The sequence below is a fragment of the Globicephala melas genome, chromosome 15 (genome assembly GCF_963455315.2).
Source record: "Globicephala melas chromosome 15, mGloMel1.2, whole genome shotgun sequence".
In the NCBI taxonomy this organism is placed as follows: Eukaryota; Metazoa; Chordata; class Mammalia; order Artiodactyla; family Delphinidae; genus Globicephala; species Globicephala melas.
The window spans coordinates 63,665,262-63,680,812 of record NC_083328.1 but is presented as its reverse complement, the minus strand read 5'-3'; the positions used below and the strand labels follow the sequence as shown (position 1 = coordinate 63,680,812).

Sequence of the window (15,551 nt, the reverse complement as noted above, 5' to 3'; positions counted from 1 at the left end):
GTCACGCACATGCGCGCACACACACACAAGTTAAGAGTCACTGATCTAAATGAATCAGCCAGGTTATTCCTAAGCAGCTTGGAGGCTGACTCTGTATTTATGGGAGACAGAGACACAGATCCAGGGTGGGTGGGAACCCAATGTTTGCAAACCTTGTCCTATTTCAGGACCCCAGGTGTGACAGATAACTAAAGGAAACCTACAGGGAAAATTCAGGGAAGGATTCACAAAACTCCGGGAAGCAATTGCCTCTGACAATGGACAGGAGTCTGGAGAGAGTTGAAGAATTGCTTTTCACTGCATAGCATCTTGTAGCATTTAATGAATTACCTTTAAAAAGAAAAGACAGTATTTAGTGTTTGAAGTTATAGGGAAATGCTCAGGATTCAAGTCTTTAAAAGTATTTAGAATGGGGGACTTCCCTGGCGGTCCAGTGGTTAGAACTCCGGGCTTCCCCCGCAGGGGGCCCAGGCTCGATCCCTGTCTGGGGAACTAAGATCCCGCATGCCTTGTGTCACAGCCTTCCCACCAAAAAAAGTGTTTAGAACAGCATGTACAAGGTGACTTCAACTCTGATAAAATACATGTACATGAGAAAAGACTGGAAGAAAATGGACCAGAGAGTTAGCAGTGGTTCTTGCTTGTGAGATTTGGGGTAGTAAAGAAAGGTGGTTTGGGGTGAGTTGTCTGGTAGAATGAAAGCAAAGTGCTGGTACATGAACCTCAGGTAGCCCAAGGGACACATTTAGGTTTCACATGGATTATGGTTTTTAAATTTTAATATTCTTGCATTTACTTTTATGAAGACCTCCTTCCTTTGCCAAGTGACGCTAGTTTTTCATTTGTGGAAGTAATATAGTTTCCTTTTTAAATAATTTTTTTTTTTTTTTTTTTTACAGAGACTCAATTGAAAGAAAGATGATGTCAATGTTGGGACGGGTAGCATGTATGGGGTTATGGCAACATTTGCTGTATACATTATCCACTCGGCTCCCATGAAGGAGGATGTGGGAAAAGACCCCAATGGCGGTGCTCTTCTTTCAAGTGTGTCTCCACATACCAAGCCCCTCTGTGTCCTGGGTCTGCACGCCTACTCTTCCTGCTGCCTAGAATGCTCTCACCCAAGTTCTTCACCTTACTCGATCTTTCTCTTCACTCAGCTCAAAAATCATGTCCTCAGGGAGGCCATAACTGGCCACCTTATTTAAAGTGGTCTCCTTCAGTGACGATCCCCTTCCCTGATGCACTTCTTTCCTGGTGCTGATCACTCTGGGATCATCTCTGAGTGCTCACCTGTTTTGTTATCAGCTTCCTCCACTAGGCTGTGAGCTCCTGGAGGTCAGGGGCTTTGTCTTATTTGTTGTTGTACGTGTAAAGCCAAAGCCAAGACCTGGACCACGTTGGGATCTGCAAATATTTGAATGAAAGTGTTGTAGGTTGAATGAAAGTGTCCCAGTTGGGATCTCTCCACCCAGTTTTAGCCCTTCCCACGATGCCAACTTGTACTGGTAGCCTAGGTCAGAGACAGAGAGAGAGATGCCAAGGCAGTTTGTGGTTCAGCATCAAACACATTTATTTCACTTTTATTGAGTATACAAGAACAGAGAGCACACGCATACAGCACGGAGCACTGAGGTGGGGGAGCGCGGGGACAAGAGAGGAGAGAAGGGTGCGAGTAAAAAGGACCAGGACAGCATCGCAGTTGGTTGGGAAGGTGCTTTTGGAAAAAAAAAAAAAAAAGTATATATTTAGAGTGATGTTGTTCATGCAGTTTCAGGCCAGTCTTGGAATGTGCTTGCAGGATTCAAAAACTGAAACAGGTCTTGGCACTTCCTATACCCTCAGATGGAAAAGATCCCAAGAAAGCAAAAGAAGGGAAAACAAAGATCTGTAGGCTGGCAGAGTGGCAAAAGGGCATGGAGACCCTCTGCTTTCTCCTCTTCGTTTTGCATGTGAGGAAACTGAGGCCCCGAAGCGGGAATGGGACTAGCTCAGTGGCACGTGGTGAGTTAGGGGTTGAGCCAGGATGGCCACCCAGAACTCCTGACTGCCCTCCAGGACTTTTTCCACCATGCTACATGGTCTCCTGGGTGGAGAGGTGGCACAGAAAGGATGCGAAATGTAAAAAGGAAAAGTAGGTTGAAGACAGACAAGACAAACGTCTATATTCCCTATGAAGAGGAGGATGGGGAGGAAACAGTGCCCTAGATTTCAGCTTTGCAGCTCCCCTCCTCCCTGCTGGCACTGCCTGCCTCTCGGCGGAAGGTCAGAACATCTGTGGGATGGAGAGCTCCACAAACCCTGGCTGGCCCACAAGCTAATAAGCCTGGTCACATCTTCCCTGCCCTAAAGCCACACCCTTAGGGTCTGTAGGCAGGCACAGACCCAGAACAAATATTCTCTCTCTGAGGTATGTCCAGTGCTCTCGGGACACCTGGTTCCTGCAAAGACAGGGATGCCTGAGTCCAATTCCAGGTGGCCCGGAGAGGGCGGAGCCACTCCAGCTCTTGGCCCAGAAACGCTGGGGGCTCTCAGGCTGAGGAGGACAGGAACGAGGTTCTGTGGCTTCTCTCCCAGGACTGTAAAAAGAACCTGGTGCATTCGAAGTGTGCCTTCGCTCTCAGGGGGAGTTGGAGTGGGCCACCAGCCTGCCCCAGAGGGGATGTGGCTGACTGTGTCACCTGGGCCCCAGGTGCAGGGCTCTCTCCGCCCTCTCTCCATCCCATTTTTGCCCACAGAGGCAAACACCGTTCCGGTTTCTTGTCCTGCCTCAGGTCAGCACCAGTTAAGCAGCTAAGCATATGTGTCACCGGGGTAACTAATAAGCAAGCCAAGCCCCTCTCTGGGACATCCCTAGGCAATGTCTGATAATTGGAGAGAATTCGGAAATGTTCTCAGAGCGGTTAGAGATGTAAGCCTGGCTCAGGGCTCTTCCCAGGTCCCTCTGCTCCCCCCCACGCTTTCTCCTTGAGCCTAACGATAGTGCCTGACACAAGTAAGTACTCAATAAATATTTGTTGAGTGAATTTGCCGCGTGCTTTAGAAGCAGGATGGGGGAAATGAAATGGGACTGAGAAAGTGAAGGGCAGTGTGGAAAAACTCCCTCAGAAGGGGCCTCATTAAGCTCAGGGAAGCATCTTGTGTCAAGTAAGCCTGGGAAGGCCCACGTGTGCCAGAGGGCAATGCCAAGCTTTTGATGGGGGTCTTCTCCAAGGGCTTCTGTGGGCTCAAGGCCATTTTTGGGACTCCGAGGCCACAGGCTCAGAGCGCAGACGCCGACTGAAGGCGAGGTCTCTAAAGCCAGGGTCTTATACGTAGATCCTCCTCGGCTTACTCTGGGGCAGGCGAAGCCTTTGGGAGTGCGGTTTTGACCTAGCAGGGCCTGCCCTGTGTTCAGTCTCTACCATGGCTGCTTTGGCCCAGGAAGCAGAGAATGATTCAGACAGAATACAGGAGTGGTAAAGGAAAAGACTGGGCTGGGGATGTTCAGACAGCCAGGTGGAAGCCACCATCTTCCGCGGCAGCTGGGTATGTCACCTCCCTCGGGATGGGAGTCAGCTGTCACAATGCGGTCAGGAAAAGGCAAGACGTGGCAAAACAAAGAGAGATTGAGAAAGGAGGCGAGCCTCCTAGGGAGGCGGGGGCGCTGGGCCGGGAGACCTGTGCAGCAGAATCCTAACTCTGGACCCCACGCCTGAGCACAGACCAGCCCCCCGGTTGCTACTGCCCAGGGGGAGAAGGCATCTTGAACCACACCCGTGTTGCTCCCTTCTTGCCAAAATCCCTGCCTCTCCACCTGGGGACCCCGCCCCTCCCCACCAATCAGTCAGTTACAAACACCACACACTGTATTTCTACACTGAACCGTCGGCTCCTACTGTGAGCGACCCACAGCCAGAGTCCGGGTCTCCTTGGCAGGGTCGGTTCGGTGAGATCTAGGAACCTTGGGATACATCAATCACAGTCAGATAATTATAATTTTAAAATGTCAGCTTCATACTTACCAGCACTGTTTATTTTAATATTTGTTTCCTGTTATATGTAATATACATAACTTAAAAGCACATCCGTACGAATCTACGAGCTGCACCTTCATAATGAGAACCCATAACACACAATGTCTACTTCACCTCCTGCGGCTTGGTTTCACATTCTTGCTTTGCTTTGCTTTTTCTCGCTTCCAGTGAGAGTCATCTGCAGTGGCCCTCAGCAGGACCAGGACACAGAAGGTGAGGCGGGGGTGGGGTGGGGAAGAGGGAGGAGGGAACCCAGACAGAAAATGACTGACAAGATGTGTGACAGTCGACGGGGAGGGGAGGCGGAAGAAAGGAAGGTGGATTTTGCAGCCCAGTGTCAAGACCCAAAAAATAAGAATCTAGTGTTCCTCCTCCTCCTTTCCGAGCAGGGACTTTTCTCTCTTGGAAAACGTTTGACGGGGCGTGTCTTGCTGCTGCAGCTTCTCTTGCTTGGCTGCAGAAGTGTTTTCCTTTGCATTTGAGTGGGCAACAGACGCAGGAGAAGAAGAAATGGAATGCTCGTCCACTGAATGGAACATGTAGAACCCGGGTCGCATTGTACTTCTACAATCAGCGTGGTCTGGCTTGTCTTGGTTGTTCCGCGGGCTTCAAGGGGGGGTTGGGACAGGCGCAGCAGGGGGTGTGGGGGGGCGGAGCAAGGGATTATTGTTGTTATAATTTTTTTTTCCTGAACAATCCCACCAATTCTTCAATTTGTCTGCAAAGGAAATGTAGGCGTTCAGATGTTGGCCGTTGCTGTCGGCCGAATGCTCGGCCAGCCCCGGCAGCAGTGCAAGGACGTGATGTTTCCTGTATATATATCTATATCTATATATATCTATATATATATGCTTTTCCTTTCCCAGTCTCTTGTCAGGGACAGTACGTCGCAGCTGGGACGTCGGTGTTGAGTTGGAGAATCCAGAATGAAGGCCCCTTCTTTACGGTTCTCTGGCTTGGGTTGGACCAGAAACGCCAGCATCTCTTCACAGAGGTCAGGATTCCTGAAGCCAGAGGTGTTGCGGGGAGAAGATGCAAAGGAAGGAGGAGAACAAGAAGAGTTAGTAACTTTTGTCACTCATCTTTAAATACATGGCAAGAGGTTGTCTTCCCTGTCTTTACCGTGTGCCATTTATTATGACTAGGGAAGATAGAGTGACTTGTCCAAGGCCACACAGCTTGTAAGAAAGTGGCCGCTGAGAACTGAAGCCACCTCTGTCTGACTCTCTGACTCCAAAGGCCATGCGTGTTTTCTGGGTTGTTTCCAGGCAGGTGGTATCTTTTACTTTGGCTGGAAAATTTGTCCAAGTTTCCTTGAACACTGAAAGCTAAGATTATACTTGTTTCCTTTTGTCTTTCTATCTGCTCTCAGTTCTAAGAAATGTTTAGTCATGATTGCAGATCTTTTTTTTGTCTTTCCCTTCTGTTTGCCACTGCCTGCTGTGTCCTGGGGGTTAAACCCCACAGAGGAGTGTTTAAGTAAAGAAACTGGAGTCTGGATTCCAACTCAGGTTTGACTCCAAAACTCAGTGGTTAAGGGGCATGGGCTCTGAAATCAGACAATCCTAGTTTCAAATCCCATTCCACAGTCTACTAGCTCTGTCATCTTGGGCAAGTTTCCTAACCTCTTTAGACCTTAGTTGCTCCCTCTGTAAAATGGGTTCCACCTCACAAAGTTGTAGGGAGGATTCAAGACAAGGCTCAGCATATAGTAAGTGCTGAGTAAATACTGGCTGTGCTTATTACTATTGTTGTTAACTTAACCACATTTGATCTCATTGAGGGCAAGGGCTGTGTTTTACTTATTGTTGTCTTTCCAGGGCCCAACACCATGACTGACACACAGCAACTACCCCAAACCATTTAACAAGTGGCATGTTGTCCCTGCCCTTTGCCACTTACATATGGTCAGGTGCTAACCGAGTTGTAGAAATTTGATCCTTCTCAGCTCATTTGACAAATGGGAAAACCGAAGCCCACAGGGTTCAATGACTTAGCAAGTTGGTGGCAGAAACAAGACGAGAACCCTAGGCTCCTGCTTTGGAATAGGTCATCCCCACCCCCATTTAATTAAAAATTTGAAAGTAAGAAAGCTCTGAGAAGCTGGCTGGATGCTGCCCTCTTGCTGGCAATGTTTGGGAGACAGGTCTTGCGTGGAGGAGACGGGCCAGTGAACAAAGATGGAGCAGAAGCCACACATCTGGCCTGTGAGTTGCAGGGAGAGAAGAGAAGACTCTAAGATGGGCGTGATTTCACAGTCACAGCAAGAACTTCAAGGAGGAAGAACTTCATAAAGAAATCTACTGGAGCAGGGACAGGTGTTCTTGGAGGATTCAGGGAGGGGAGAGAAGATGACTGGTAAGATGGATGCCCACGTGGAAACAGGGCCTCGTGCACCAGGCTGGTGATAGAAGTTTAGGGTCTGACTTGCTCAGGGCTCTCATCAACCCCTCAACATGACAAAACTATTGGGACAAGGAAGCAGCTTCACATTGCCGAGCACCTTCTGTATGTGAGATACCACCTGGTACATCATTGCTATGGACTGAATGTTTATGTCCCCCTGAAATTCACATGTTGAAGCCCTAACCCTCAAGGTGATGGTATATGGAAGCAGGGCCTTTAGAAGGCACTCATAAATAGGATGAGTGCCCTTATAAAAAGAGACGTGAGACAGATAACTTCTCTCTCTGCTCTCCACCACTTGAGGATGGCTGTCTGCAAACCAGAAGAGGGTCTCACCAGGAACCAGACTGGCCAGCACCTTGACCTTGGACTTCCCAGCCCCCATAACTGTGAGATATTAAGTGTGTGTTTAAGCCACCCAGTCTACGGTGTTCTGTTATAGCAGCCTGAGAGGACTCTGACACTCATAGATGTTGTTTAATTATTACAGCAGCTCCAGTTTATAGATTAACTCCATTTTGTAGGTTAGAAAACTGAGGCCCAGGCAGGTTCCTCTGGGCACACTTTCTGAGTCCAAAGCTGGGTGTGTTCTTGCTACTCCATTCTGCTACTTTCTGAGGATTTTTTCCTACAGTGCCGGCTTCACCTTAAGTTTCCTCATCGATTAATAAAGTACCTGCCCAAAACTCAGTGTACACATGATTCTGGGTTTGTGGGATATCTTCTAAAGCCCACAGACACTTCAGAAGGACCGGGGACATCTAAACAATACTGTATGATCATGTATTTTTCTGTTTATTACAGCAGAGTCCAAACGGGCAGCATTTTTTTAGCTTACTTTGTGTTAATAGTAATCATGGTCATAATTAACTCTTATCGAGCACTTACTATGTGCCAGGCACGGTGCTTACTACTGTAGATGTATGATCTCAGTAACCCTATGAGATAGATACTGTGAACAGTCAGCGTGGTCAGGAGATTAAGGCCATAAGGCAGCTTTGGAGTCTAACAGATGAGGTTCGACTCTCTAACCAATTCTTTGTGTTCCCAGCTCCAAATCTGTGAGCAAATCGCCTAACATCTCAGAGCTTCAGTTCCCTTCTTTGTAAAATGAATGAGCAGGTGACAGTACTGTGCCTAGTGCACAGCCAGGTGCCTGGAAGAGTGTAAGGACTCCATAAGTTACCGCAATTGTTACTATGTCATTGTCATCTGGCTGATGAGGCAACACAGGCCGAGAAGGTTAAATAGCTTGCTCAAAGTTGCGCAGCTAATAACGGTCAGGACTGAGATTCGAGTCAGGACTACCATCCCGGGTGCCAAGATGCATCCATCCATCAAACCAACATTTTTCAAATACTTTAAAAAAGAGTTTTCTAATTCAGAGAAGACGTTTCCCCCAGAATCAGTGAGTCTGACTATATTAAAAGTCAGAGGTGGTTCCTACTTGGCGATAACTAATGGGAAAGCAGGTGGGCAGAAAAGGCAAGGGAGAAACTTCTGTTTCTCCAGGACAACATAGCAAGGTGACCTTTACAGAAGGATCCAAAAGAGAGAGAGAGGGTGTGTAGTGAGGCGTGGGACAATGGCAGCAAACAAAGGACTAAAAGAGGGGCGAGGAGGAAGGACCGCAAAGGGAGCAGTGAGGTGGGCAGATGTGAAAGACTGCATGGGGTGGGCAGGACGTGGAGGCTGGGACGAGAGCTCCAAATGGCCAGGGAACGCGGGTGGGCAGGAGCCTGGGGGGCTGGCTGGGATGCCCCAGGAAAGACGAGGAGGAGTGAGACGGGGAATGGAGAAGATACGAGAAGCTAGGAAAGCAAACACACAGCCAGAGGACTGTACATAACTGGAAGGGGGCTTGTCCATCTCTTCCTTTTGCAAATGAGGAAACTGAGACCCCAATGGCCACACAGCCATGTCAGCAGGATGGCTGGGAGTGGAGTCGGGTTCTGATTCCCAGCACAGAGTTCTTTGCGTCAGTGGCTCCTACACCTGGCTGAGCATGGACTTCCTAAGGACCAACGTATAAATAAAGATTCCCAGGTCCTGGCCCAGCACTTCTAAGTCAGACTTTATGGCAATAGTTTTCTAGTATTTGTGTTCCCCAGCTGATACTGCCAGCCCAGCACCAGCTTGGCAAGTGACCTACACTCTACCACTCTGAGATCTAGGGGACAAAAAGCAACAGTAACTGGGCAACTGACAGGACAGGAGTGACAATTTACTTGAAAGTCTGAGGAAGGCTGGGAGGCAGGCTCTGCCCGTGATCAGTTTTTACATCTTCTGGACCAGCGCTGTCCAACAGAAATGAAGCCACAGACGGAATTTAAAATTTTTTAGATAACAGATTTTCTAGACAGTATTTTCTAAATTTTCTAGTATTTCTGGTTTTCTAAAATTTTCCAGCTATATAGAAAATTTTAATTTCTAAATTAAAATTCATATGTTTTAATTTACATGAAAAAGAGTAAAAAGAAACAGGTGAGATTAATTTTAATAATGTATTTTACTTAACCCAATATATCCAAACATTATCATTTAACATGTAATCAATATAAAAATTACTGAGTTATTTTATACTCCTTTTTCCGGCACCTATTCTACCCTCAAGGTGCATCTCATTTCAGATTAGTCAGTTTCATGTGCTCAACAGCTGTGTGCAGCTAGTGGCCCCTACACTGCACAGCACAGAAAATCATTTCCGTCACTGCAGGAAGTTCAGTGCTTCTCCTTCTGACACGAAGGGGGTGGTAATCAAAGGATGAGAAAGAAACATTCTGTATCTTCCTAGAAAACACTGGGTTTCTTCATCAGGGAAGAGGACAAAAGGGAGACCTGCTGTTTGTGGGGGACTTTGAAATGCATTTATTTTTCATTGAGGCGTACGGTGTGAAGTAAGTAAAGTACACAAATCTAAGTGTGGCGCTTGGTCCACTTTTACATACATACACACCCATGCAACCCCCCCCCAGTTCAAGACGCTGATATTTCCAGCACCCTAGAAGTTCCCTTTGCGGCTCTTCCCTGTCAATGCCACATCCCAGGAGGAACCGATATTCAGACTTTGATCATCGCTGATTAGTTTGGCCTGGTTTTGAACTTCCTATGAATAGACTCACATTGTATGTACTTTTTGTGTTTGACTTATTTCATTCAATTCAGTGTCTGTGAGATTTTGTTATTATCGGTCTGACCAAATTCAGTAAACTTCTAGACGGGCCAGAACCCTTCCCCCAATTTCATCTGCTAAAAGACCTCTCTGCTCCGGCACCATCTCATTCCTCTTATTCACGAAGGCACTGATAGCCCTTCAGTGGAAAGAGTAAGGATTGGGGTCCCTAAGATTCTCGCCCCTGGTGGCCTGAGAAGGGTTTCCAATCTAGCAAGACAGATGGGATCGAGGGCTCTGGCCATCATATTCCTCCTTGGCATCAACTATACTTCAATTTAAAAAATTAAAAAATAAAATAAAATTGGCACAACATTGTAAATCAACTATACTTCAATTAAAAAAAAAAAAAATTCCTCCCTGGCAACATCCAGTGACCGGTGATGGAGACAGAGAGTCAGGGACAGGAATGTGGCCCTGGGCCTGGCAGGACTTTTTCCGACTTCCAGCCTACAGGCAGTGGTCAGTGAGGGTACACTTGTCTCTGTCTGTCCCACCTCAGTACCCACTGTCAATCCTCTCTCCCCTGTTCTGACCACTTCTGGATTTACTTTTCTGGGTCTGGAGCCTGAAACCCCAAAGAAACCAAGGAACCAGCCTTCCTTCCCCTCTGCACTCTGATTCGTCATATCTGAGGGAGCGACCTCTCCACTTGGAGGCCCAAACCAGGAAGCTTGGGGAGGTCAGAGCTGTGCTGGGGACCAAGCCCCTTGGTGGGTCCTCAGATGGAAACGCCCCTCGGAGGACCTTGTTCTCTCCTCCATCTCGTGGCTGCTGAGCCCCATGAGCCTCACCTGTGGCTTCTTGTCCCTCTCCTCTGGGGATGGGTCTGTTTCTCTGTATACGACAGCTTTGGTTACCAGCATGTCAGGATGCTGCAGTTTGGCCTCCTTGATGGCCAAAGCCAGGGCCTGGAGGAAAAGAACCGCAAAGTGAGGAGTCAGAGCATATGGAATACGGGAGAGGCCACGGAGACCAACAGGCCCCTCCAGCACACAGCTGAGGACCAGGAGTTAAGGGGAGAGGCCAGAGCTCAGGTCTTCTGGCTCCTTCTGACTCCCAGTCAGTGCCCCTTCCTTGACGGCTTCTCCTCTGGACAGGGTCAGTAGGAAGTAGACATCTCTGCTCACAGATGCAGCCGTCCATGGGTAAACCAATATGGGGGCGCCTGGGGCCTGGGCAGTGCCACTGGGAACCATGCTCTGCATCCCCATACCTGGTCTTGATCGACATCTTCGTCCCCGGTGATGATGATCCGCTTCTCGATCCTCGTCTCAGAAAATCCTCCTTTCACAGTCTGCAGAGGGAGAGGGAGGTGAGGTCAGCCTTGGGTCCTGCTGGGGCAGCAGCCTCGACAGGGGACCGGTCCAAAGCATCCCTCAAGGGCAAGGCTGGAACCAGCAGTCGCCTTCTCTCCTGGCTCCCTCGGTTTTCTCCTTTTTCTGGTTTTGGGACTTCAGACTGCACATCTTGCCTGGCTGCCACCACTCCCCCAACTACCAAGCTGCCCCCTCTAGCTCTTCCAAGCCCGGTTCAATTGCTGTCACTCTGACCCTGGTAAGCGATCCTTCCTCCGTCCTGCCTCGGTACTCCCTGAGCGGCACGTTCGTATCTCTCACGGTCCTGGGCCTCTCTGCCTTGTACTGACGTTGTGTGTGTGACCTGGCCCTGCTCACTGGGCTGGGGCTCATGAGGGCAGGGGCTGTGTTTTGTTCATCTCTGGATCCCCTCCTCCCCCACTTCGCTGTCCAACCTGACCAGGGCAGGTGCTAAATGCAGATTTGTCGAATGAACACATGAATGAAATGTGAATGGTGACAAGGTTCTACTTTAAATGACTTCAAACAATACTAGAAAACTGCATTGATGACGCTTATACATATGCTTAAAACCGCCACTGTTTTCCGAAGGGGTGGGGTTCGGGTGCAAGTTTAGAAGTAGAAGATAGGGCAGGACCTACTTGCTTGGCATATTAAAGGCGGGTGGTGGCTAAGGGAAACCCCAGCTGGGGTCAGGAGTGGACAGAAAGAAGAGGGGGGCTCCCAGTTGGCAGGGCTAGGAGGGACTTTGGGAAGAAGAGTTATCTGAGCTGTATGCAGTGGGGTGTGTGACGGAACACCTTCCCATAAAGCTTTCAGTGAAGTCATCATTGCTCACTGATGCTTTCGGTAGGAGTGGGTGCTTTCCGGGGACCGTGCTGCATGGGAGTGGGCAGGGCTGGGACAGTCTGTGCTCCTCAAGGGCCAGCGCTGCCTACCAGACTCCTCCTTTGGTGCTTGAGCAAAACCTCCAACTCATCCTGGCTCTCCGGCCTCTCTCCTCCAGGCCTCCATCCCTGCCTGGGCCCTGGCCACTCAGGCATGGACATGCTGGCCAGCCTGTCCTCAGCCCTCTGTCCTCACGGGCTAAGTCATGGCTGTCTCACCAGGAATGTCTCCGTTCTTTGGCCCTGCCTCTTCCTCCCCGCACCCTGCACCAGGCCCTCCATCCCTAGTCTCTCTATGGAGAGACTCTCTCTCTCTTCTTTCTCCCATCTGCCTGCACATCCTGGTGGACCTAATCTCTTCTCCTTAAACCCCTTTTCACTGGGTCACTCCCCATCTTGAAAACCTTGATGGCTTTCCAATGGCTCTCAGACTCAGACCCTCTGTTATCACATTTGTCCTGGGATTTGTCTTTTGCCTCTATTCTGCTTCCCCTACCTCCAGTCCAACCTAATTTCCCAGTTACGTCCCCTAGGTGCTGCTTCTTCCTGACAGAGACCACTTCTCCTGTTTCCCCATGTGCACTGCTTGCAGCCCCTCCAGCAGCCCTCAGCCCAGAGGCCAGCGTGAGGTTGATGCTCACTAACATTTGCTCAGTGAATGAATAAGCAAACACACGGTTTCTGTTCCCATCTTCCCTGTGGCTTAGAACGTCTGCATCCTCCCTCACGAGTCCGCCCTGGCTTTCCAAGACCCTATACAAACCCCATTTTTTCCAGAAGACCCTTCCTCATTCTTTGAGCCTTCCTTCAATCACCCCCCTCTAAATCCCTCTAGCACTTAGGATCTATAAGGCGCAAACGCCACGGTTCACAATTTCTTCCAAGGAGATGGTCTCATCCCCCCAGCCTGGCTGTCAACACTGAAGGGCAGGTCGGCACCTAGGACAACCCTTATCACAGAACAAAGCTCCCAGAAACTGGGAATACCGCAGGTCTTCTCTGTCCACGTTACAAGGCAGAGCCATGGCAATGGCCTTCCCGAGCCCCACAGCCAGGCTGGGGGCACACGACATCCTGCTGCTACTCACTTTGGTAACATGGGTGGTGGTGGAAGTGGAGAGGGTTTCCGCGGTGGCGCCGTAGGTGCTGGTGAGGACATCTTTCCCGATGATCTGCAGAATATAACCACCCCCCACCCAGGGCTCAGGTGAGGACACTGGACTCTGCAGGACGGGGGCGGGGGTGGGGTAAACCAAGGGAGGAGTCGGGGTGTGGGGGGTCCCATGAAGGTGAAGTTTGGAAGCCAAGAAGCTTTGAGCCACTGAGTCTAAGAACTCAGGAATACTGGAATCTTCAGAATGCTAGATCCATGATATCCTCAAACCTTGGAATCTAAGATTCCTAGGACCTGAGATTCCTGAGGTCCAGAATCCTAACAAGACCCTAGAATTTAAGAATCCTGGCATCTTACAAGAATGAACAGAGGGATCCAAGGTGGACACAGAGCCCCCCCAATCCCCCACCCTGTCAGGGCTGGGAACGTGCTCTCTCTGGGACTAAATGACGAAAACAACAGATCTGGAGAACACAGGAGCTGCAAGAGACCTCACGGTGACAGATGTGGGCGACTGAGGCAGCCACCAACAGAGCTGGGTCCAGAGTCCAAGCTTCTGGAGCCCTCGTCCATTGCTCCTCCTGGTCAGTAAGGAGAGCAGATGCAAAGCAGCTGGCACATCACAGGCACCACCAACGGATGAGACTCTGGTGGGGACCAGGGAGCCCTGTGGGCATCTGAATGTGATGCCGTTTCCTGGTGCTGCACTTAAAGGGGCAGCCTCCCACGCCCTACGCCGTACTTGCTGCAGGCCACCTGTGGACCCGCGTCCACATTCTCTGCCTAGAGTCCGCTAGCCTGGGTTGGCCCTGCCCACTTACCGGAGAAAGAGAACGGATTTCCGTGGCCACCGTCTGTGGGCCTGGGATCATGGCAGCTGCCCCCTTCCCGGACTTGAGACTGTTCTCCTGGGGAAACAATAGTGCTCAGAGGGCCAGGTCTCAGGTGGGCGGGCCCTCAGGATGGCTGGCGCACGTGGCCATGCAGCTCTCACGGCCACAAGGTTGAATAGTGCTTCTTCTCTCAGAAGCAGAGAGCTGAAGGCATCGTTCAGTCCAGTCTGCTCTTGTTCATCCCTCGCTCGCTCGCTCACTCACACACGTGCTTACACACTTACCCACTCATTTAACAAACATTTACTGAGTGCCTGGCGTTAGGGACACTGTGGTGAACAAGACGCGGTATTGCCCCCTGGAAGCACTAACAAAGGAGTCAAGACATCCAGGTTCTGGTCCTGGTCCTGCCACGTTCCAGCCACGTGACCTGGATGGAGCCACTTCCGCTCTCCGGGCCTCATGGATTCACCTACATAAAGGGACCCCTGCAGTGTGTATTCATCAGTGGTAACAAATGTCCCATCCTGGTAGGGGTGTTGATAACGGGTTGGTGGTGGGGGCTGTATGTGTGCCAGGGCAGGGGGTCTACAAGAAATCTCTGTACCTTCCTCTCAATTTTGCTGCGAACTGAAAACTGCTCTCAAAAAATAAAGTCTTAAGAAATTTTTTAAAAAGGGGACCCCCTGTCCCACTCTCACAGAGACATTATGAAGATAACAGAGGAGAAAGGGCTTTGCAAATGGAAATCTGTCAGGTTAATATAGGAGTACAGGCTGGCTACTAAGAACATACTAACTACTGTTTTCTGAGTACTCGCTATGTGCTAAGTATTGTGTTAAGGATGCATGATCTCATTTAAGCCTCTGAACAACCATAGGAAATTGTTTTAATATTCCTGTTTTATAGTTGAGAAACTGGAAGGTCAGGGCATGTGAAGTGGCTTGTTCAAGCCCCCCGAAAGTGAGTGATCGAGTCTGGATTTAGACCCAAGTTGGTCAGACTCCAAATTCAATGCACTCCTTCTGCCATGCCATTCTGCCCTTGGAACACTTGCCCTTGAGCCAGCTCTCCTGGTCCTACCTTGGAGTCTAACTGCTAGATACTCCTGGAATTGGCCCTAGACTTACTGGCCCACATCTGGAAGGGGACCAGCTGCTGGCCTCTACCTCCTACTTCCTGCCCCGTCTTAGGGATCAGTCTTGTCTGTCCTGGGGTCCAGAAGCTGTGTCCATTCTGCAGCTCCCCAGTGGGCTGCAGGGTAGTAGATCTGGACCTCTGCCTGACAGGCGACAGGTGAGGACAGAAGCCCTCTGTCTTCGCCCCACCTTTCCCCGAGGCCTGCCTCCAGCTGAGGCTGTCGGTGGCCTGGTTACCTGGCATTCCATCCACAAGGCATTTACTTTCTCAGAGGCAGTCCCAGAATGTGGCCCAGCAGCAGGTCTTAAAAGGGCAGCCTTCTGGGCTCAATGCTTCCTTTCTCCCAGGGTAGGAAACAGCCACTAGCCCCTTTGAATCCTATTGTCCCTCCAGGCCCTTCTCCCCTCAAGCTTCTTCTTCTCCCATTGACCCCTCTTTCCCGGAAAAGCCTCACCTCCACCTTCACACTGATGGGGACACAGGTCATTCCAAGGCACCACAAGGTGCCAGCTGCTCCGCCTGCCTCTCCTGTATCTTCAGCCAGTTCCCTCTCCCGCCTCTAGGAGGCGCAGCCCCTCTCCGTGGCTAAGGTGACACAGCCATCTCCGCCCCCGGCCCTTCCTCCGGCGGACTCCGGGCTCTCCTCTTCGCCGCCTCTGTCTGG

General features: G+C 50.1%; 1 protein-coding gene across 30 annotated transcripts in view; it reads right to left on the bottom strand.

Moving 5' to 3' along the window:
* Nucleotides 1-1,718: 1,718 nt before the first annotated feature.
* Nucleotides 1,719-15,551, bottom strand: part of EPB41L1 (erythrocyte membrane protein band 4.1 like 1) — a 126,425-nt gene continuing 112,592 nt past the window's right edge. For 24 of the 30 annotated variants that reach the window (XM_060284586.1, XM_060284589.1, XM_060284597.1 and 21 more), the window contains 5 exons: nucleotides 13,736-13,822; nucleotides 12,889-12,972; nucleotides 10,811-10,891; nucleotides 10,389-10,505; nucleotides 1,719-5,020 (listed from right to left, as the gene is read on the bottom strand). In XM_060284586.1, coding sequence (XP_060140569.1) covers nucleotides 5,012-5,020; nucleotides 10,389-10,505; nucleotides 10,811-10,891; nucleotides 12,889-12,972; nucleotides 13,736-13,822 — 378 coding nt within the window. In that variant the 3' untranslated portion in view covers nucleotides 1,719-5,011. The remainder of the gene's footprint in view (nucleotides 5,021-10,388; nucleotides 10,506-10,810; nucleotides 10,892-12,888; nucleotides 12,973-13,735; nucleotides 13,823-15,551) is intronic. The other 6 variants (XM_060284598.1, XM_060284599.1, XM_060284609.1 and 3 more) reach the window with 3 other exon arrangements.